The 20,956-nt window shown below is 50.2% G+C and overlaps 1 protein-coding gene across 2 annotated transcripts in view; it reads left to right on the forward strand.

Moving 5' to 3' along the window:
* Positions 1-20,956, forward strand: part of CBARP (CACN subunit beta associated regulatory protein) — a 58,869-nt gene that overhangs the window by 33,436 nt on the left and 4,477 nt on the right. For both annotated transcript variants that reach the window (XM_078877094.1, XM_078877093.1), the window contains 7 exons: positions 9,385-9,441; positions 12,178-12,258; positions 12,863-13,011; positions 13,623-13,684; positions 16,628-16,844; positions 17,453-17,648; positions 19,107-19,250. In XM_078877094.1, coding sequence (XP_078733220.1) covers positions 12,232-12,258; positions 12,863-13,011; positions 13,623-13,684; positions 16,628-16,844; positions 17,453-17,648; positions 19,107-19,250 — 795 coding nt within the window. In that variant the 5' untranslated portion in view covers positions 9,385-9,441; positions 12,178-12,231. The remainder of the gene's footprint in view (positions 1-9,384; positions 9,442-12,177; positions 12,259-12,862; positions 13,012-13,622; positions 13,685-16,627; positions 16,845-17,452; positions 17,649-19,106; positions 19,251-20,956) is intronic.

The raw sequence follows: 20,956 nt of genomic DNA on the forward strand, positions 1-20,956 counted from the left end.
TATTTCACCAGGAAAGGCCCACTGAGCTCTATAGCGCTTTTTTAGAAGCGACCTGGCCACAAACAATAGCTCAACGAAGTGGCTTATGTGGAAATGTAAAGCAGCCAACTACTCTAAACGCAAGTTTCTGAATGTGGAGGGAAAAACCGGAGGACCCAGAGATAATTTCACGTAACCACAGCGAGAAAATTCAAACTCCAAATATACAGGCATCTTCAGGATCGGGATCGAACCCACGACCTCCCAGTCGGGTATTGATGCAGCTCATCATCCTTCGCGGGTCCATAACAAGCGTAAAATTACGTACCACTGAGTGGGAAGTCACGTGGATTGTTTGTGATCCCTGTCATATCAATGTGAAATTGTCACCACTCCTTCAGGATTGCCAGTGTAGTTGAGAATCCTGGCAGCTACATTAGTGTGCATGGACACAACATTTTACTCTTCATGAATACGGTACAATTATTTTAAAATTTTCTTCAATTCAAAACCCATTTCAATCGTCTTAAGAGCATCCCCATCATTTGTCTTCTCCCCAGAATTGATGCAGAAAACAATTGACGACCAAACGATCGCATTTTTCGCTTTTGTTGCCATTTACGAGAAATGTTTATTTTTTTCCGGCAGGTAATCTGAAATGACAACCGCAGCGTTGTTACGGCGCGCATTGCGCGGGCTGCTCTGAGAATAAACTCTTTCGTTAGTGGTGGAATATTTCCACCAGTCTATTTTTCTCCCTCGGCACGGTTATTGGTTGTTGCCGCTGCCGCGCACTTCCAGATGCTTGCACGCGCTCGCTGTGCAAAGATATAAACGTACACAGTTTACAAAGAGAAAACATTCGGTGAATACATTTAATAAGGCGGCCGGCGCTGCAAGAGGTGCACTAACGAACGTTTCCCAAAATAACGTTTCGTAAAGCGTGCCTCGCGTTGGCCGCTCTCCCTCTCTTCGCTTGGCCCGCCTGGAGACGCAATGACATGATGGCCATGCGCAGTGGTGACTCACCTCGTTTAAAATTAACCCCACGGTTAGAGACCCGACTGCGCTGGAGCAGACCGGGTCCATGGCAAACATCCCGCCCCCAACCAGTCTTCCGTCTCAGTAATTTTTCTAAAACACAGGGATGTACGTTTTATTTGATTTCACCATCCAGTTGCCGTCCATCCTCGAGAATTATTCAACACTCGCCACGAATTTCAACTGCAGTTGAAATGCGGTTGTCCGCTCTCCTATTATCCACTTTTACGGTTATCGTCAGCCCCAAATTGAGCCACATATATTTATATTACCTGTATATTGATTCCTACTTTAATTCACGTGAAAACACGGATAGAAGGAGTAACTGACACGTGGCGGCATATTTTTCCTTTTATCCTTGCTTATCGGTAAATTAAGTCGGTCAAAGTGTAGTAGATTCTTCCTGTTGTTCGCCCTCGTAGATAAGAGGAGTAACTTAGAAGGGAGAGAAAATCCATTCGGAGGCGCGAGAAACGGCCGGGACGAGCGCCCAACAATTCTCCGAGCTCTGTGGTCCTATATGGGGATGTTTCACCCACATTGTGACCACACCATTTGTCTGCTGTGTAGCAGCCGTGAATCCATTATGCTGCTATCCCACAGGCATCCGGGGTCCCTTGTATGATGTCTATTGAAGAATGACCCCAGAAGAAGCACAAAGGTATACCCAAAAGTAGAAGCTTAATTGATAATGCAGTAGACATAATAATGCCCGTTTATCCAGGAATGCCTTGGTGGATCTTCATTGTGTTAAGACCATTTTTCATCTTAGAGGAAACCAGAGTATACTGTATTTGGAGGAAGCCAATGTTCGATGTTGATGTAGACCAACAACAACTATCGTTTTACTAACAGGTGGTTGAACCAAATAATTGCGTCGGGAATAGCGAAGCGCATCGCAATGATGCCCCCTTCGCATTTTTGTGAATTGAGCATTGAGCCCTTATATGTTTCACACGGTCTATTCTGGGTGACAACAACAGTCGCACACCGGCGAGATTTTAAAATTCTCCTTTGTGCATCAAATATCCGCATCTGCCACGAGCCTAAGTCTGCAGAGCATTACCACCCGTGCAGCGTACACATTATTAAGCAACCTACTAGCTGAATTTGCCTCTCTTAAAGGCACCTCGCTACTTCTGCAGGTGGGGAGGGGGGCGTCTAATCAGCCATCGGCGGGGCTGTGGCCGTGCACCGTCACACCTGGCCACTAGAGGGAGCCCCATCGGGCGGGTTTTCCGCGTGGAGGTGCGCCGAGACACGGCTGACACAGAGGTAACCAGTGGCCGACTCGGGGGGTGGGTCATCACCACCGCCACTCCACTCCATCCCATACCCCCTTGAGACCCCCGTTAATTGGTGTATTACTGACATTTTCCACGGTGCCATGGTGGCGAGATGTTAACGACCCCGCCTGGTATACAGGATGTCGTGGGTTTGATCTCGACCTTGACGCCTGCTGTATATCTGGAGTTTGCATGTTCCCCCCATGGTCACGTGGATTTTTATCCGGTTCTTCCGACTTTTCCCTTCACATTTAGAAACATGCTTTCGGAGTATATGGCTGCAATACATTCCCACATGATAAGCCACTTCATTGAGTTATGCTTTGTGGTCAGGTCGCTTCTGAAAAAAAGAGATATATAGTGCAGTGGACCTCACCTGGTAAAATATTATTTTTAAAGTTTGTCTGTTTTCATAGCTTGGAGGAAAATGTTGTGGCTTCGGTCTCGGCCACTCGCCAGCCCCTTTCGCGATCCACCGGCCGCCCTGCCACTTTACAGGCTGCCTTACCCAATGGCCGATATTGATGTAGAGCAACAACTAGCATTTTACAAACAGGTGGTTGAGCCAAATAATTGTGGCAGGAATAGCAGAGCGCATCGCAATGATGCCCTCTTCATAGTTTTGTGAATTGGGCATTGTAGCTTGCAGGAAGCAGTCTGTAAAGGTCCAGCTGAGCACGTGGGATTTGCGTACTGTCACGGAATGGGCCGTTATTTCCCCGTAGGTCACGAAAACTTGAGAAAGTGGTGCATGTTGCTCGTCGACCTCGAAGGGATGATGGGTTGCTTTGGAACCCCCTGACCAGGAATTTGAACTTGGCAACCTTCCGATTGCGATTCTATTAGGGCTCGAATCACAGTGCCACCTGGCTGGACCTCCAAGATACTCGATAAGTACGTCGAACCTTTTTTGCACCGTATGTAGCCAACTGTGCCAATCGGATATATATACTCTGTGTGGACCGTATAGGTGGTCGCTAACTGCATTTGTCCCAAAAGTCTTTGAAGACATTAAGGGGGGATCTTTCTCTTTGTATACCCGACAGTGGTAGTAACGCGGTTAGCCCATTGCACTTTGAACCCGGCGAACCGAGTTAGATTCGTGCTTATGGCCAACATTGGCGACGAATATCTGAACCGGTCCTGAGCCTCCCCTTGGTTGACTCGGCCTTAAAAGAGTACCTGATGCGGTGTGTAAACATCGGCACTGGGAGACAGTCGGCAAGGCGTGGTGCTGCCCCCCCCCACCCCCCTAATGTGCCATGCCGGCCTTCATTAGGCATCCGCAGACAGCACTTGCCCCAACAGTCTCTTATAATGCAACAATAGTCAATAATAGTCCATATCTGACAATAGAATAAAATATAACGGTTCAGCAATGTGTGTTTATTTATTAATCTATGTAGGTTTGTCACAAACATTTAGTTTAAAGGAGCCACGCTTTCTCTCGGAGGCAATAGACCTATGCCACAGGTCTTGACATTTCTGCGATTTCAGCTCCGCTCCGCTCCCAAGTAGCCCAATTAGGGCCCCCACGTGTAGAGTCTTTGTGCCATAATTAGATTGCGCGTTTGAACTCGTCTGGGCGCTGAGGATGGGCGCTTCTGGGACAGTAGAGAGGCAGCGAGTGTTGGAATTGGCCTTAGAAGAGCCGTGTACAGGTCCACTGCTTGAATGAGCAATTGCTGTTAGCGAGCACCTATGAAGGTCGGAATGGCACAAGGGGGTGGGTGGCCAGCACCACGCCCGGCCGCCTTTGTCTACCGAGTGGTGATGTTTACACACCGCACCAGGTACTCATTTGATGCTGAGCCGACCTGGGGGAGGCCCAGGACCGGTTTAGAAAATCGCCACTGGTGTTGGTGGCCGTGAGCGAGAATCTAATTCAGGCCGCCGGATTCGTAGGGCAGGGCGCTAACCGCTGCACTACCGCTAACCGCTGCGCTACCGCTAACCGCTGCACCACTGCACACACCCCGTGCTGCAGTGCGCGGAAGGCTGGAGTGCCCCCAAACCAACCGGGCCGGTTCGTGGTAAGCCAGCGGGTCTGTTGCCACCACGGCTGACCAGAAATGCCTGTTGTGAATTCACCAAAGCACCGTTGGCGGCTGCTGCTGCTGCTGTATGGTGGACATTCAGGTGAACCCCATGACATGATTCACAAGAAGAGTGGTGGAGATTTGTGTGCTGGTGTCATGGTGTCATGGCTCGCACATTTCTGCAACGTTTAGAATTGTTGAAGTGTTGTAAAAGTATCAAACCAGACTGTACAAATGCCGGGCACATACATAACCTTAACAAATGGCGATGCCATTTCAAATTTGGGAGGCAAACTGTGCCGGGGTGAGAAAACAAGTGGCAGGTTTTCGTGTAGAAGAGCGAGGTGAGCGAGGCGGCAGTCCTCTGATTAGCATGGTTAGTTACGTATGGTGTGAAAGAAGTTCAACACACACACGTACAACGAGCACCGTATTCAAACAACAGAGGTCCAGAAAACGTGAATGAAGGTGGGGGGGGGGCGTTTTGGGAAATTATAAATTAAATGGGGCTTCATTCTCGGCGACATTGCACAGATTGTCGTCGCATCACCCGGCAAACTTGAGGCGGGGAGGCAAGTCGCGCAGGCTGGTGCGATGAAAGTTACACGTGAACACAGCTCAAGTAAATTACAGAGGGAAAAATAAATAAAAAAAATCAAGACTCGAGAGACATAATCTAGGTCAGGACATAGTCGGAGAGTGGCCGATTCTAATCCCCGGAGAAGCGAAATGATTAAATGGATGTCATCACTTTAAATAATGAAATAACTCACTTCGTAATGGGCGATGCTCCGAAAGCAAATTGTCATCCGGAACTCCGAGAGGGCGAAGATGTTGTTGCGGTAAGCGACGAAAAGCGATGACATTGCCAAATGAAACATGATTACGCAGAACTATGAAACATCATTGGGAGTAGAATCAGCGGAGAAGGCACAAGGAAAATGATTCGAAGACGTCAACAACAAGCGGTGAGGGGGCGACGAGTGATGGGAGCACGAGCGAGCGGCAAAGAGGAGAAGCGGGCGATGGGTCGCCCTTGTCAGGCGAGATAGAAACGCAGCACAGTGGTAAGAGGCAGAGCCGTAATGCTTGCGGAGGAATCGTATGCAGATCTCGATTGCAAAAAACAAACATTGCTCAGGAAATTAGCCATTGTTCTGATGTGGGCGGATGGTCTTGGTGTCGCACTTAAATATGCAATCCTGTCCTTCACAGCATGAAAAGCAGTAATAGCTCTCGGACTAGATACTAAACTGAACAGTTTTTTTTATTTTAACAGGTAAGGCCCACTAAGCTATATGGCTCTTTTTCAGAAGCGACCTGGCAATAAATTGTGGGTCAACGAAGTAGTTTATCACGTGTAAATTTATAGCAATTAAATGCTCTAAAGTGCATGTTTCTAAATGTGGAGGGGAAAAACCAGAGGTCCTGGAGAAAAACCCACTCGGCCACGGGGAAAGAGAACATAAAAACTCCAAATATACAGGCGTCAGGGTCGGGATCGAACCTACGACCTCCTGTAAACCAGGTGAGGTAGTTTCCTAGCCACCGCGGCGCCCCAAATACCAAGGTGGCAAACCGTGCGGGGGGCCGGGGTGGGTGCAACAACGCATGCTCACTTCCACCAATTGGGTAACTGTTGTCATCATTTAAGTCTGTCATGGTGCGGTGGTCAGAGCAGTACGCCCAGGCTGTAGCCACTGCTGTCACAGGAAGCATTGACACAGGTAGGGAACGAGGGGCAGGTCCTATTATCCACACAATGTGCTCTCCGTACTTTCATCCGTGTGAAGAGGCATGGATAAAACACGAATATAATTTATTATTAGGATGAATTTCATGCTGTTAGACGAGATGGATGGCTCATCCTTGAATGAATGCAGATACATTATACAATAATAATACCAAACATCACCATTAAAGCGCCTTTGTCAATTCACTGCTGAATGAAGGCCTCCTCCATATCTTGCCGGTCATGGAGGTTGTTTGACCATACTTCATCAAGCAGGTCCATTGCAATTAGTGAAAAGTGTGGGGAGATTGTGGTGGGGTGGGGGTAGGAATCGTTTCTGATATCGCCCGTGCCACTGATGTCAGTTACCGCTAGGAATCAAACTCAGGTTGTTGGGTTCAGATCGCAGTATGTGAACCACTGTGATGCCACTCCCCACGGATCGCAGTCAGAATCGATGGCTTAAGGGGCACGGATAAGGGAATTAGTGGATAATATAGGAAGGCACTGAAGCTGCTGCAGACCATAGCTTCTACCAGAACCTACGGTCGGCAGCTACTACGCAACGGCCTCGAACCCCAGAGGCCCTCTTGTGTAGCCAAGGCAGCTCTTCCCCATGCGCCATCGTGATGGGGAACGAAGAGCCCCACATCTCACTCGCTGCTTTCACACTAAGCCCTTACTATTTTTACACAAAATAGCTCCTGTAATTTGTCAGTCGATTGCGTCCATCTCGTGCTTCCGTCACGAGCGTGGGGGGGGGGTGTTAAGAATTGTGAATGGAGCGCCCAAGGAGGAGCGGCGGGGGTAGGGGACTCGAGCCACAAACAATAGCAGCATCACCACCACCATCATCATCACCACCATCACTGCCGCCGACCGTCGTCGCTACTGAAGTGGCTCCCAACGTCACACGGCGAGCGTGAGTCACCCCGTTCGGAGGACCGGACGCGGATCGTGAATCAGGTCACGGATGGAATTGGAAATGTGCTCGAGTGTGCGCCAGCCTGCGCATCTCGCTCTGGGCTCCCCCTGTCCCACCCCCTCCCTCCGGACGACGCGACGAGGACTCGCAGGCGGACGGACCGCTGTGTGCGTCACGCGGCGCCTCACGCGAAATCTGTAGAAGCCTCGGAAATTGGGTCGGGTGGGGGAGAAAAAAACCCCATTACACTGGGAAATGTGGAAAATAAACGATGCAATTCTCACACATGCGTCGTCTTTGTTTGAGAAGATAAAGATAGAGGTCTTTGATGGGCTCATGTCAAGCGATAATGTCAATCCCTGTTGATCTCGAGCAGCAGCAGCCGCCTCCACAGTAGATTATTATTTGGCCATGCTGCTGATCCTGCATTGGCAGTGGTGCCACAAGTACAATTAGCAAACAAACGCGACACACTCGTCGTCGGTAACAACACCGCTGTGTGCGAGCTGAAAAGGAAAAACTCGATGGGTAACGATTTGGGAAATGGCCTTCCTTCATCGCACAAATATATCAGTGTTTCACATTGATTGTGGATGTGCCATGAAGAGGGGCCATTGCCTGAAACGTTTCCTATTATTTCTTTTCAGGCCACGGTGTAATTGACAAATGTGTTTTTGAGTTATTGAGCAAGAGATTTAGTGAGAACCATTTACGAGTAAAGAGTAGCCTGCTGTTATTAATCAATGTCTGATACTTTACCAGCTAACTGCTAATTGCAATTATTTATTACGGTGACTGTAATTTTTACGCTTATTATCTGTGTTGTAAGAACGGTTATGACAGTATTGTTTTAATTGTGTTACTGAGCAATGATAGTCATAATAAACGGGTGACATGAAATAACTGCACACACAACAATACAGCTCTGGGTACGTCGACATTCACAGCCTTGTTCGAAACAACTACACACACACCCAGTGAACGTGCCAACGTTGGGCCAACGTGGGCATGCCGTTGGAACCATTGGCCCAATCTTCTTGGTTCTTTCCGTAAAGTCACGTAGAAGGGAAGTAATAAAATAATAAAAATAAAACATAATAAAACAATTCTCACGACGTTTCGGCCACAACGCAAGCAGCCGTCATCAGGTGAAAACCAGGTCTGTCGAAGCGACAGACCTGGTGGCCGAAACGTCGTGAGAATTGTCTTATTTTTATTATTTTATTACTTCCCTTCTACGTGACTTTACTGAAAGAACCAAGAAGATGAATCCCTGCAGTCACGAAAGCTTTAAATCGTCATTGGCCCAATGTTGGACCTACGTTGGCCCGTCGTTCCATTATTGACTGGGACAGCAACGTCGCAACCTGTCCCGGTCAACTTGGGATGCTTCCCACCAGGACATTGAATGTTCCACTGAACCCCAGTAGCCCTGATTGCGCCAGTCGGGAGTGACCTTCTGCAGCGCCTTTGCGAATCCGTTGCTGGATGAAGGCCTTCCCATGTTATTACTAATTTTTTATCTGCAAGGAGCGTTTTCATCCGTAGATCCCAAATGTGCCATGTACGGAAAGCAACCAGGCTAAATGGCCAGAGCTAGGAGCTAAGGGCCAATTTAAAGAGAAGAGTTTTCAAGACAGACTTAAACAGCTCTAACTACTCTGATTGCCTTACTAGTAAACGCAGAGCATTGATCCATAGTCTGGAAGCTGCACAGTGGCAAAAGCCCGATCACCCCAGGAGCAGAGCCTTGACCTCAAGGGTACTAAGATGAAGGTGATCTCAGGGACTTCGTTGGAGGGTAAATACGGAACAGTTCCAGCAAAAAATGTGGAGCTAACCCATTGAGAGCCTTGTAGGTTTATTGATTGTGACAGTTGATTCGACCATACTTCACCTCGCTGGGCAATTCAGGTCGTTGTAGAGACGGTTGCAAGACTATGTTGAACTTCTTTCGTATCGTACGTAGCCAACCGTGTGGATTGGAGGCACGAAGACCGATTCAGATGTTTATTGCCCTCTGATTTAAGCCAAGCCTGGGAATAAAACGTTGGTGCCATTAATTCTCAAATTTAGAATTTAAGCTACGACACAAGAAAACACAATGGCCTACTCTCCCTGCAAGGGATGTCAAGTAGCCTTTATTGTCCACTTTCCAGAAACCATCTCACTTTGGTAATGCTCCTCATGGGGCTGTTACGGCAATCCAGCCGTCAAGCCCCCCCCCCCCCCCCCGTACAGCCTGTAACAGACTATCGGGACGTGTGCTGTTTGCAAGCACCTACTAAGACCGTGTCTGTGTCCCGTGTCTCCTTGTCAGTGTCTCTATTGCTGTGTGAGTGTCTTATCTCCATTCCTCTGTCCCTCCCTTGTGTTTCTCAGATTGACACGAGGAGAGACGGGAGACGTGGAGATACAGACACGCATCTCTGAAGAACGGTGTGTTTACTCGGCAATATTTCTGGGGAAATACAATTACTGAAGGCTTCAGTAATTGCATTTTGCAGAGTATATGTCATAAATGCTGTGCAATTGTTGTTGTATTGCTCTATCATCTGTGTATTATACCTGCTGCCTTTGGCACTTGTGATAATACAGAGGCGATTAAAGAATGCAACAAATCAATAAACATTGCATGTTAGCGAAATAAAATAGTAAATATACAAATTTCAACTGGATTAAACCAGGAGGGGGGGGGGGGGTTGCTAACGGTTAACCAGAACCAAACCTTTCAAAAGCAACGTTGAATACATAGCGGGTTTAAGCGGTATTTGGTGCACATCCAAGCCGCCCCTGCTGCTACTGACACCTGGAGAGGAGTTTGTTTTGGCACGACCGGCGTCACGGTGATCACGACGAGGCCTCGGCCCCAGTGGTGGTGGTTGATGGGTGGGGCGAGGGGCACCGAGACGCCGCGTGTCCGAGCCTCCTGTTATTTGCACGTCGCCCGTGCCTGGCACACGACACCTGAGAGCAGCTGTTAGCTGCTAGGAAACTCTTCACAGGGAAACCTGCTAGGCAACACTGCTAGGGAAACCCGCTGGGGAAGGCCGCTGGGGAAGGCCGCTGGGGAAGGCCGCTGGGGAAGGCCGCTGGGGAAGGCCGCTGGGGAAGGCCGCTGGGGAAGGCCGCTGGGGAAGGCCGCTGGGGAAGGCCGCTGGGGAAGGCCGCTGGGGAAGGCCGCTGGGGAAGGCCGCTGGGGAAGGCCGCTAGGGAAACCTGCTAGGGAAACCTGCTAGGGAAGGCCGCTAGGGAACGCTTCTCCGAGTGTTCCTCGGGGCTGGGCGAAGGCGCCGGTGACCTCTGCTCGCTAAGCTCTCATCGCGTGATGCGCACGCTCACTTCTGAGGCCACACGTGATGAGGACGCTGGTGGTGGTGGTGACGACGATGATGGTAACCTGGGCTGTCCAATGTTCGAGAGCATTGGACAGCATGTCACTGCATTCCTCGTCTGGAGACGGGAGTGGCATTTCACATTCTCGAGCTGGGCACGATCTGCCCTCCAAGCTAACCACACGTTAAAAAAAGTATTCTAATTTCTCAAGTGGGTGGGGGGGGGGGTGATGGCCAGGTGGGGAAATCCCCCCCCCCCCTCAAAATTCTCCCTCTTGGATACCCCACTGCATTATAAGCTAAAGACTTGACATGAAAGGATGAAAGCAAGTGTTGGTCTACCTGTATTGTATACAAAGACAAAGATCCCCCATATATCCTAAAAAGACTGTTGGGGAAAGTGCTGTTGGTAAGCACCACCAGATACTCATTTGAGGCCGAGTTGACCTAGGGGAGGCGCAGGACCGATTCGGATAATTGTCGCTGGTATTGGCCGTGAGCGGGAATCGAACTCCAGTCTCGCAATGGTACACGCACCCTCAGACCCCCCTGTGTGTTTATTTCCCTCCCAGTTTATCTCCATAAGCAAAACATGAGCTGCCTCAATGGGCTCTCTGCCTTACCTAGCCATGATTTGCGCACCCGCGGAGCAACCTACCCACCTTTTTCATCACAGTTTCTGAGCACAGGCACCAAAGAGTATTTTGTTTTCCCAATGTGTGCGTCACGTCACGAGTCCACTCTGAGCTCGCAGAAGTGTGCCTGTGGAAGCAGGTCGACCACAGAGCTACTTCCACAATCCTCTCAAGTTGCCCTCTTAATCCACGCACGAGGCGGCACACTCTCCCCACACACGCGTGCACGCGGAGCAAAATTAATTTGTTTTTGATAGAACCGGCACCTGCATGCCAGGGCATCTCCAAGGCTCTTCACACGCAACAAGTGACTTGCTTCACGTCTAATTTCCATACATTTGAATGGGCATCCCCCCCCCCCCACCCGCAATGGCAGTTGTCCCTGTGTGGCACAAGGTGATGGCAGCACCTGGCTTTCAAAACGGCCTTTAGTGCGCCAGGAGGTGGGGGGGGGGGGGGCGGTAATTGCTGCGAATGTGTAATCCCAATTGCCAATAATTTGCAGATATGATTTTTTCGAATTTGACAAATGTGGACCATGACGCGAGCACACAATGGCCTGCTCATTTCACGTCCGCTGTGAAGCGGACAGCACGTAGCATTTTTACCAGTGTGGCCGCTTGGTTTGAACCGTGAACCTCTGCAACAACGAACGGCGAACGCGCTACCGCTGGGCCACCGTGTCACATCAACTTTATTTGAAATCTGACTGCTGGAAGTTCGGATGTAGGGGATGCCATAGAGGAGAGGGCTGTCGTGTTCTCTTCAAATTGTATGCATGTTGAACTTCTTTCACACTGTACGTAGCAAAGCGTGCTAATCAGAGGTGCGGTAGAAGGACAACAAAAGCAGTTCCAAAGAAGTGAGTTTTCAATTTAGATTTAAAAGTGCATAGCTCCAGTGGCTTCCTAATATCGGAAGGGAGGAGCGTTCCAGACGGCCACAGAAGTGCATCTGAACGCACCGTGTCATGCGGTGACCATCTTTGTAAAGTTGTGACAAACACGTGGGCAAAGGTCTGTCATCAGTGCTGCAGCGGGGCCAAGCGGTGGTGGCTGATGACTCAAATATTTAGTGGGGCAGCGGCCAGTGGAGGGGGGGCAGGGGGGGGGGGCGGTAAGGATGGCGCCTTTCCTCGGGCAATGTCTCGCCGTGCCTCGGTGTCTGACACCGATGAATGGGGCCTCCTGCGCGTGTTGATGCAGGGCGGCCTACATGCCTTGGTGACGCCTCCCAGGGGGTGGCGATGCTCTTCACCGATGGACGCGAACGCTGACAACGTAACGGTGGGTGGCCCCTGCCGTGAGGAATGACCTGCGGTGCCGCCGGTTTGCGAATTCACATTTACAGGGGGCGCCGCGGTGGCGAGATGTTAACTACCTCGTATGGTATACAGGAGGTCATGGGTTCGATCCCGACATTGACGCCTGTATTTTTGGAGTTTGCCCTTTATTCCCGTGGTCATGTAGATTTTACTCCGGGGCCTATGCTTTTTCCCCTCCACATTTAGAATAAACATGCTTTTTAGAGCATTTGGCTGCAATATATTTCCACGTGATAAGCAACTTTGTTTAGCTATCATCTGTGTCCAGGTCGATTCTGAAAAAGAGCGACATAGCTCAGTGGGCCTTACCTGGTAAAATAAAAATAGTTTTTAGTTAGTTTTACATCCTGACTTGGTAGTTAATCCGGCCCATTATCTTTCCAGGGGTCGATAAAACGAGTACCACTTTGTGGGGAGGTCAACATTGGTTGCCCTATGCATAAGCTCACCCCCATCATCGGAATTTCCACCACTGGCCTGCAAACGGCGGACATCAGCGCACCAATGCCTCGTTGCTCATGCGAGCAGGAAGTCACTGGCGTGTCGCATTCCGTCCGTGCGTGCAGGCCCCGAGTGCCGTTGCGCCGACCGTGCCCAATGGCTACGCGCTGCTGCTCGTGCTGCTCTCCGTGTTCGTGGGGGGTGGCCTCGTTATTGTCTCAAGCCTCTTCATCATCTGCCGCCAATGTTGCCGGGGCGGCCGCCGCTACACCAGGTGGGCCCACCGGCGTGCCACGCCACACCGCATCGTGCCACCCCAGCTGAGTTCTGCGGTCATAGCTGTTGCTGATGTGCTCTCGGGTTGTGACCGTGTGCTGCTCGACGAGATGCCCGACATACTCTTTGGTTTTTTCGGTAAAGTCACGTAGGTAAAAAATAAAATAAAATAAAACAACTAAATGAAATCGCGACGTTTCGGGCGCAGCACAAGCGTCCGTCATCAGGTGGGAAAGCATGGCCTACTGCTGATGCAGACAGCATCAGCAGTAGGCCATGCTGTCTGCATCAGCAGAGCTATTTTACCGATTCCTTTTGTGAGTATTTTTACATATGGACCTTTCTGAAAAGGTTTTTGATGCAGTGCTTTATGAGATAAAAAGCATTAACAAAAAGCAAAAGCTAAAATGTAGGTTTTTGCAGGACAATATTTGGACTCCTGGACTGTATTGTGACTTCCTGGATCATGTCCTGAAGATGGTCGGATCAGTCCCAAGTGAAACGTCTCGAATCTTTCTGCTAAATTCGGTTGTCGTGAGAATTGTTAAAAGCTTGTCCACACCGGTGAATGAGATGCGTCTCCTCTGCTGCCTTGCCCCCTCATCACAGGGCCGACGACGATGCTGAGAAAACCACGACAACGTATGTCGACGAGACGCAGCACCCACGCGGTGAGCACCCTGACAACGCCACCTTTGTCGTCTTCGTCGTCAGTATTGCCATTGTCGTAAATCGTCACCGGCTCCTCCTGTACGGTGCTAAGCACCCAGTGGCGAGTGAAGGGGTGTGCAGAGTCATTACCTGATGATATGGGAGGGGGGGGGAGTACCCTGCTGGGGAGGGGGGTGCATGCCACACTTGCCGAGCAGAACGTGACGCGCCACGGCAACACACGATGGGTTTTGTGTACGGTTATTGAGTCTGTGCAGTTAAATGGGGTCTGTCCCGTAGTTGACCCAGAGCGCTCTTGCCAGGAGCATGTGATAATTCGACAGCATTTGTTTTACAAGCCTGACTTCCGCCGATGAGACTCAATAGGTGTAAACCGATCTGGAGTTTGCTTGCTTAAACTTATGCTGCTTGATGATAATATCGGTCTAGAAAGCTGAATGGCTGATGGACTAAAGCATATTTATATTAAATGTAGAGATACATAATGGAGTTGTGCTTAGAGCTGCCTCACCCCTGACTCCTAACCCAGCCTTCTACGAAACGTTAGTCCAGACATTACTGTCAGTTCATATGTCACTGTTGGTGCTTACAGCTGTCGAAGTCATCAGAGGTTTTCCGAGGGATAGACGCACCTCCGCCATAAAAATATGGAATTTCCACCACTGGCTCAGGGCTGTAAACAGGGGATAAGCACCGATGCCCACTGCTCATTGAGCAGCAGCAGCAGCAGGAGATCACTTTTGACTTTCTGGCCCACTCGTAGTCATGGAAGCCTGGCCTGGCATTCCGGTAAGCGTTGGGCTAGTGCAGGGGTCAGCAACCAAAACAACAAGAAGAGACATTTATTTTGAATTGGCTAAAACTATTACCTCTATTTCCAGAGCTGCAATGCAACGTTAATACGAGACGGTGATCCTTAAAAAATAACGGTCACGAATCAGTCCTGAAAGAGCCGCATGCAGCTCCAGAGCTGCGGATTGCTGACCTCTTCCCATGGTGAACTGGACTTCCATGGTGAATTAGACTCCCATGGTGAACTGGACTTCCATGGTGAATTAGACTCCCATGGTGAACTGGACTTCCATGGTTAGTGGTCTGCAAACAAAATAACAAATATCCATTGTTTTTGAATCTCAAGAGCCGCACTGCAGTCCTTAGAGAGCCGTGCGTGGCTCTGGAGCCGCAGGTTGGCGACCCCTGGGCTCGTGGGTGGCAGTCGTGGTGCCTCAGCTGTGCTTATTGACATCGTTTGGTTTTCTGTATTTGCTGAAGTATTGTATTATTAGGATCAGGAACCAGGATACTATTCTCCATTGGCTTTCCCTAATTAGAGCCCTTATTAATCATGCATATGTGGGTTTAAAGAGGAAAAGCTATCATAAACATAAATAGTGCAGCCTTTATGCAATATGGAAAGGGGGGTGCATTATTGATAAATGTTAAATATAAACAGGCACTGAAACTGGCATACATCCTCCCTCTGGGTGGTAGGAGTTGTTTACAAGCCACTGCTATCTAGTAGCAGTGGCTATGCAAGCTGACGAGTTTAATTTCAATTGAGGAGAGATGGCACTGGGGTTTGTATAAACCTTCCTGACCTCCAACAGAAGCGGTATCAATTTTCCCAACCGGACTGGAAGGTATGATGAGTTCAGCCACAAATCGGAAGGTTGCAGGGTTGCGTGCTTGCGACCTTGGCGCCGCAATGCGATGCGTGTTTTAATGAGCGTGACAATCGATTTGACCCGATTGAATCGATGCATCGTTATTCCTGGGCCGGAGTGAGTTCGATCGAAAACCCAAAAGCAGCGTACGGGTTTCTCCATGCAGTCCGTCGCGACCGGGCTCGGATGCGATCGACACCGCTACCCTCCCAGAGTGCGGTTTAACCGGAGCCCTGGCAGTGCGCGACTCTAATCGGCACTGCGCCAGCTCGGCACGACAGAATGTAGTGCGGCTGCCTCCCGACGTGGCGATCCGCTGGGATTTTGTGACCTCTGCGAGCCCGTCGGAGGGTTTCTTGATTGGCAAGGCGCACAATCGTTGCCCAGTAGGTGCCCAGTGCAGCCCCTGGGCTGCCTGGCGCAATCTGCCGTACGCTTGGAGCCTAATGGACCCCCCCCCCCACCCCGATTGTACACGTCCAAACGCACACGCTCCCGCGCCAGCTTCGGTAATCAAAACTCTAATTTTTATTATTTATATTATGTTATCAAATTATTCGCAAGAAGCGGCTGAGGTGGTGGGGCCACGGGGGGAGGGGGGGAAGGAGCCGAGCGCCCCCTCCCCCCTGTGCCTCGGCTAAGCCGGGCTCCACGACAGATTCCGCCACCGAGTCTCCGCACGCTGCAGCTCTTGCTGCCTTGACAAAGAAGAACTTTTGCAATCCCATACGATCCGGGTTTATAATAATCATTAATTATTTTTTATCATCATTCTTATAAGGCAGCTTGTCATGTGCGCACTTTTTCAAACCGAGTAAAGTTCGAGCAGCAACTCGGTGGTGCGGAGGCCGCGGCTGGGCGCAACGTGTCAACACGCCGAGCAATGCAGCGGGACGCACCTCTCGGGGACAGTCGAGAACAGAGACCCGTGTACGTGTGTGTGCGTACGTGTGTGCGTGCGTACGTGTGTGTGCGTACGTGCTACGAACCTAGCGACCCAAGTCCGATTCCCGCTCATGGCCACAAACATCAGTAATGATTATCTGAACCGGTCCTGGGCCTCCCCTAGGTCGACTCGGCCTCAAATGAGTACCTGGTGCGGTGTGTAAAAATTGCCAACTCTGGAGACAAAGGCGGCCGGGCATGGTGCTGACCACCCACCCCCTCGTGCGACGTGCCAGCCTTCATAGGTGCTCGCTAACAGCACTTGCCCCAACAGTCTGTTCAGGCTCCATTACCCCCTGGTTCACTCGGTCCGTTGCCCTCCCTCCCTTGCAGAGATCGCGATCAAGATAACCGGTGTGGACGATGACGACGATGACGGCGACGACGTGGAGGGGGGCCGGTGTGGCGAGGGGGGCGGCTCCGCATGGAGTGGGGGGGCCGACCCAGAGGCGGAGCGCTTCCTGTCGTCGGGCGCCCCCACGCGTCGCGTCTCCTTCAACGAGGCGGCGCTCTTCGACAGCGACAAGAAGGCGCAGGAGAAAGGCCGACGGTGGGGGCTGCGCGTGCTTGGGGCGTCGCGACGCGCCGGTTACGTACAGGCACCGCGGTGGCGAGATGTTAACTGCCTTGCCTGATAAGCAGGATTGGTTACGTACGGTGCGAACGAAGTTTAACGTACATACATGCTTACACACGTATACAGGAGGTCATGGGTTCGATCCCGACCCTGACGCCCGTATATTTGAAGTTTGCATGTCTCTGTCCCCGTGGTCATGTGAATTTTTCTCCGGGTCCTCCGGTTTTTCCCTCCTTATTTAGAATCGACGTGCATTTAGATTATTTGGCTGCTATAAATGTCCACGTGATAAGCCACTTAGTTGGGCTATCATGTGTGGCCAGGTTGCTTCTGAATAACAGTGTTAGAGCTCGGTGGGCCTTAACTGGTAAAATAAAAGAATAGCTTAAATAGTTTTAGTTTTTTAGATAAATGCCCTGGCATGGTGCAATTTTTTGGATGCGATTATAAGAGTTTAATTCGAGAAACGTCCACGACTGTCGTATCTTGCGGTTCGCCGTTTTTTGCCGTATGTCTGCGACGATTGTCTACGATAAGCTTCACGGGAATTGTGTTTTCTTGGCGGCGTTGCCTCCACGCAGGTTCACGCTGACCGAGGGCGACTTCCACCACCTGAAAAATGCGCGCCTCACGCCGTTCGTGCGGCCGCCCTCCATGAAGATAGTCACCATCCCCGAGTGGGACGGCGCCACCGACCCCACGCTGCCGGGGCCCTCGGCCGCCGTGCCGCTCACACCGCGGCCGTCCCAGCGTGACCTCAACCTCCCCCTCCTGCAGGTGAGTCGGAGGGGGCAGAGAAGACTACGAGATTACTGCTACTTCTATAGCTTGCTCTATCCACTGCTGGCCTAGACTATTGGCTATAGCTTGCTCTATCCACTGCTGGCCTAGACTACCTCTAGTCCACCATGCCTATTGCATGCGCTATCCACTGCTGGCCTAGGCTCCATCTCTATAGCTTTTGCTCTATCATGGCCTAGACTCCATCTCTCTAGGATGCTCTATCCACTGCTGGCCTAGACTCTTGTGACCCGCCCACTCCGTTCTGATACTTGGGCTATGCCCATTTTAGAGGCTTGCCCCCCTTTTCTCTCCGCCTGATGTGACGACCGCTTGTGTTGCAATCGAAACGTGGTAGTTTTTTGTTTATTGTATTTTTTATTCATTTGAACATATCTATATTCATTTGGTCTTTCGGTAAAGCCATGTAGATAAAGATAACAAAAATAATAGAAATACAATTTCACGACGTTTCGATCGCAACACAAGCACTCGTCATCAGGTGAAAATATATGGTGGGAGCGCTGCTAAGGCAGGATGTTATAAAGGGGTGAGATGGGTGTAGCCCAAGGGTAAATGGGCGGGGCTCGAGATAAAATTTGCATGTAAATGTAAGATCGGAGAGCTGAGCCATACCCACGACGACGAAGCTGTGGGGGTGGCCATTGTATTGTGAAACATTAGCATGTCAATGTAAGAAATTTGCTTGTAAATGTAAAATCTGAGAACTCGGCAGGAGCCACTGCCACATCGAGGAAAACGAGCCACGGTAGCTGTGTTAGTGAATGTAACTCAGAGAGTCGTAAATAACTGCCAACATCGACATGTAGGAAGGGAACATCACAGCCAGTTATGACCTAAACTGGTTAATAACATCCTTCCAATGATTGCTCAGTTTGTACCCATCTTCTCGATTGTTTCTTTTTTAAATCCTTTATATTAAGTTCACTTGCTTGCTTGCTTGCGCGCTTACGACCGTGCAAATCTTTCGGTCGTTTTTTAACCCACTTCCCGTGATCCAATCGAGCTGAAATTTTGCACACAGACTCGTTGTGCGTGACAATTAATTTTCCAAATTTTTACACTTTTTAGGATTTTTTTTTTTATATTTAATTACCAATTGCTTAATGGTGGCAGGCAATCATCTGACCCATAGGTGGCAGCCATCTCAAGCCAGAGGACGAGAGGACTCTAGCCGCCACGCATATAAAGGATTTATAGTGAAAAACTTTGTTTTTTACGGGTTAATTTTATTTTTCTACCTACGTGACTTTACCGAGAGACCCAAAGAATATGAATTCCTGCAGTCACGAAAGCTTGAAGTCACGATTTAAGAGAGAGGGAGAGATCAGGGTGTAGATTACCAATCGTGCAATGAAAACACAGTGACGCGAGCATCATCCCTTACACCCTCACCCCTCACACCCCTCCCATCTCCGTCGCCGCATGGCACAGCCCTCGCCGTTGCCGTTCCGAGGGGCCGAGTTCTACCTGCCCGGTGACGCCACCACTACCACGAGCCAGGGCGGCGGTGTCGGCGACTGTGCTCACACCGTGGCGGCCGCTGCCGTAGCGCCCGCCCACCACGACGCGCTGCATGTGAGTACCCATCGGATCGCTCGGCGATGTGAGGCTCCATCCTGGTCTCTTGAGTTGTCACTCTTCCTGGTTGTACAAAATGAACTTGCGGTTTACTGTCTCGACTACAAGGGACGCCTGGTGCCTCGTCGTTTAGCCCAGGAGACCCTGGACGTCGTGGCCTGCGGTGCCGACCTTGTGCGTGGATCTTCTCGCCAGCTGACTGAGTTCCTTGAGAGCGATGGCTCGGTGCCGTACAGAGGAAGATGCGGAGTGGCTTTTAAATAAAATTTTATTTTCCCTCAATTTTTCCAATGCTATTACCAAAAGCGTACCAATTGCCCATTACTCATCACCACCATCGTTATGAAGGAAGCTGAACACAGGCGCTACTGCAGGATCGACAGCAAAAAATATCTGAACCAAACAAAACAGTGACGATTACTGCCGCCGACCTTACAGGCGGCTTACGAGGGCTCTGGCTGTCCCTACTGAAGCCACGAGGGCTCTGGCCGCTTGGACCATACGAGTCTCCGGGTGGAGTCGGGAGCGGCGCTCCGTGCCAGGCAGGGGAACGCGCGGTCGTGCCGTTGCCTCGGCTTCGGTGTGTGCCGGGTGCACCCAGAGGGGGGAAACTTCTCTCGCGAGCCCCGATAGCCGTTTGAAATTCACTGTCGGCAATGGTTCGTGTAAAGTAACACAATCACGTTTTATTTCAAATTTTTCCACACATCGCTGATAAAATGGCACCGAGGTAATTGCCTCTGAGTGATCATCATCATGCCGGCTCAGAGACGCATAGAAAGAGAGATCTGGTGGGTAGGGGTAATGGAGGTGGGAGCAATGGTCCTGGAGTTTGGACTTCCGTGTGGCTGCTCCCGGTGTGCGCCGAGCAGACGGCGGCGCCGACGTGCACTGCGGCGCTGCGCACGTTGCCAAGCTCACGGTTGTGACTTTCCACGCGCTAACGGCCTCGCGGGCGGCGCTCAAAGGGGATGGTAATGGCCGATTAAACCGATGTCGCGATCACGTTAGCGTGAAGGGGAAAAGCGAGTACGCGGGCTCACCTTCAGACGGTTACGAGTTTACATTTGACTCTGCATGTCATCCCTCCATGGGAGTTGATAAAACGATTACCATCTTTGTGTGATGTAAAAAGCGGACGTGGAAATCAGTGGCGGCTGGTGATATTTATTTTTGGGGGGGCGCATTTTTTTTTATTTTATTGAGGGGGGCAAATAAATATAAAGCAGTACCAAAAATCATTTTGACTACTTGAATATAAATTTTGATGATCTTTATTTACATTTCAGACCAAAAGAAGTACCAAAAAGCATGTTTCCTACTTGAACATAAATGTTTCTCTTTTATATACATTTCAGACCAAAGTACCAAAAAGCATGTTTCCTACTTGAACATAAAAACGTTAGTTTCATGCTATTATCAATATGGCTGCGGCTACTTTCATGACGTTTGCATTTGTCAGAGAGATGTTTGAGGTCTCTTACCCCCGTCGTTGTCCACAAAACTTCAGTGCCGACACTTTGAAATAAAAGACAGGGAAAACAAAAAAGAGAATTGCTAACATCACATCCAGCCAGCCACCTCCGTTTCTCATAACAAGCGCGGGTGAAGCTTCGTGTGTAGCTTCGTCCTCTGTCACTGGCCTGCTGCTGGATTTGTAAATCGGGTTGGTCCGGTCCGAGATCCTTTATCTTTTTTATTTC

Source organism: Lampetra fluviatilis, chromosome 46 (genome assembly GCF_964198595.1).
Source record: "Lampetra fluviatilis chromosome 46, kcLamFluv1.1, whole genome shotgun sequence".
NCBI classification, from domain to species: domain Eukaryota; kingdom Metazoa; phylum Chordata; class Hyperoartia; order Petromyzontiformes; family Petromyzontidae; genus Lampetra; species Lampetra fluviatilis.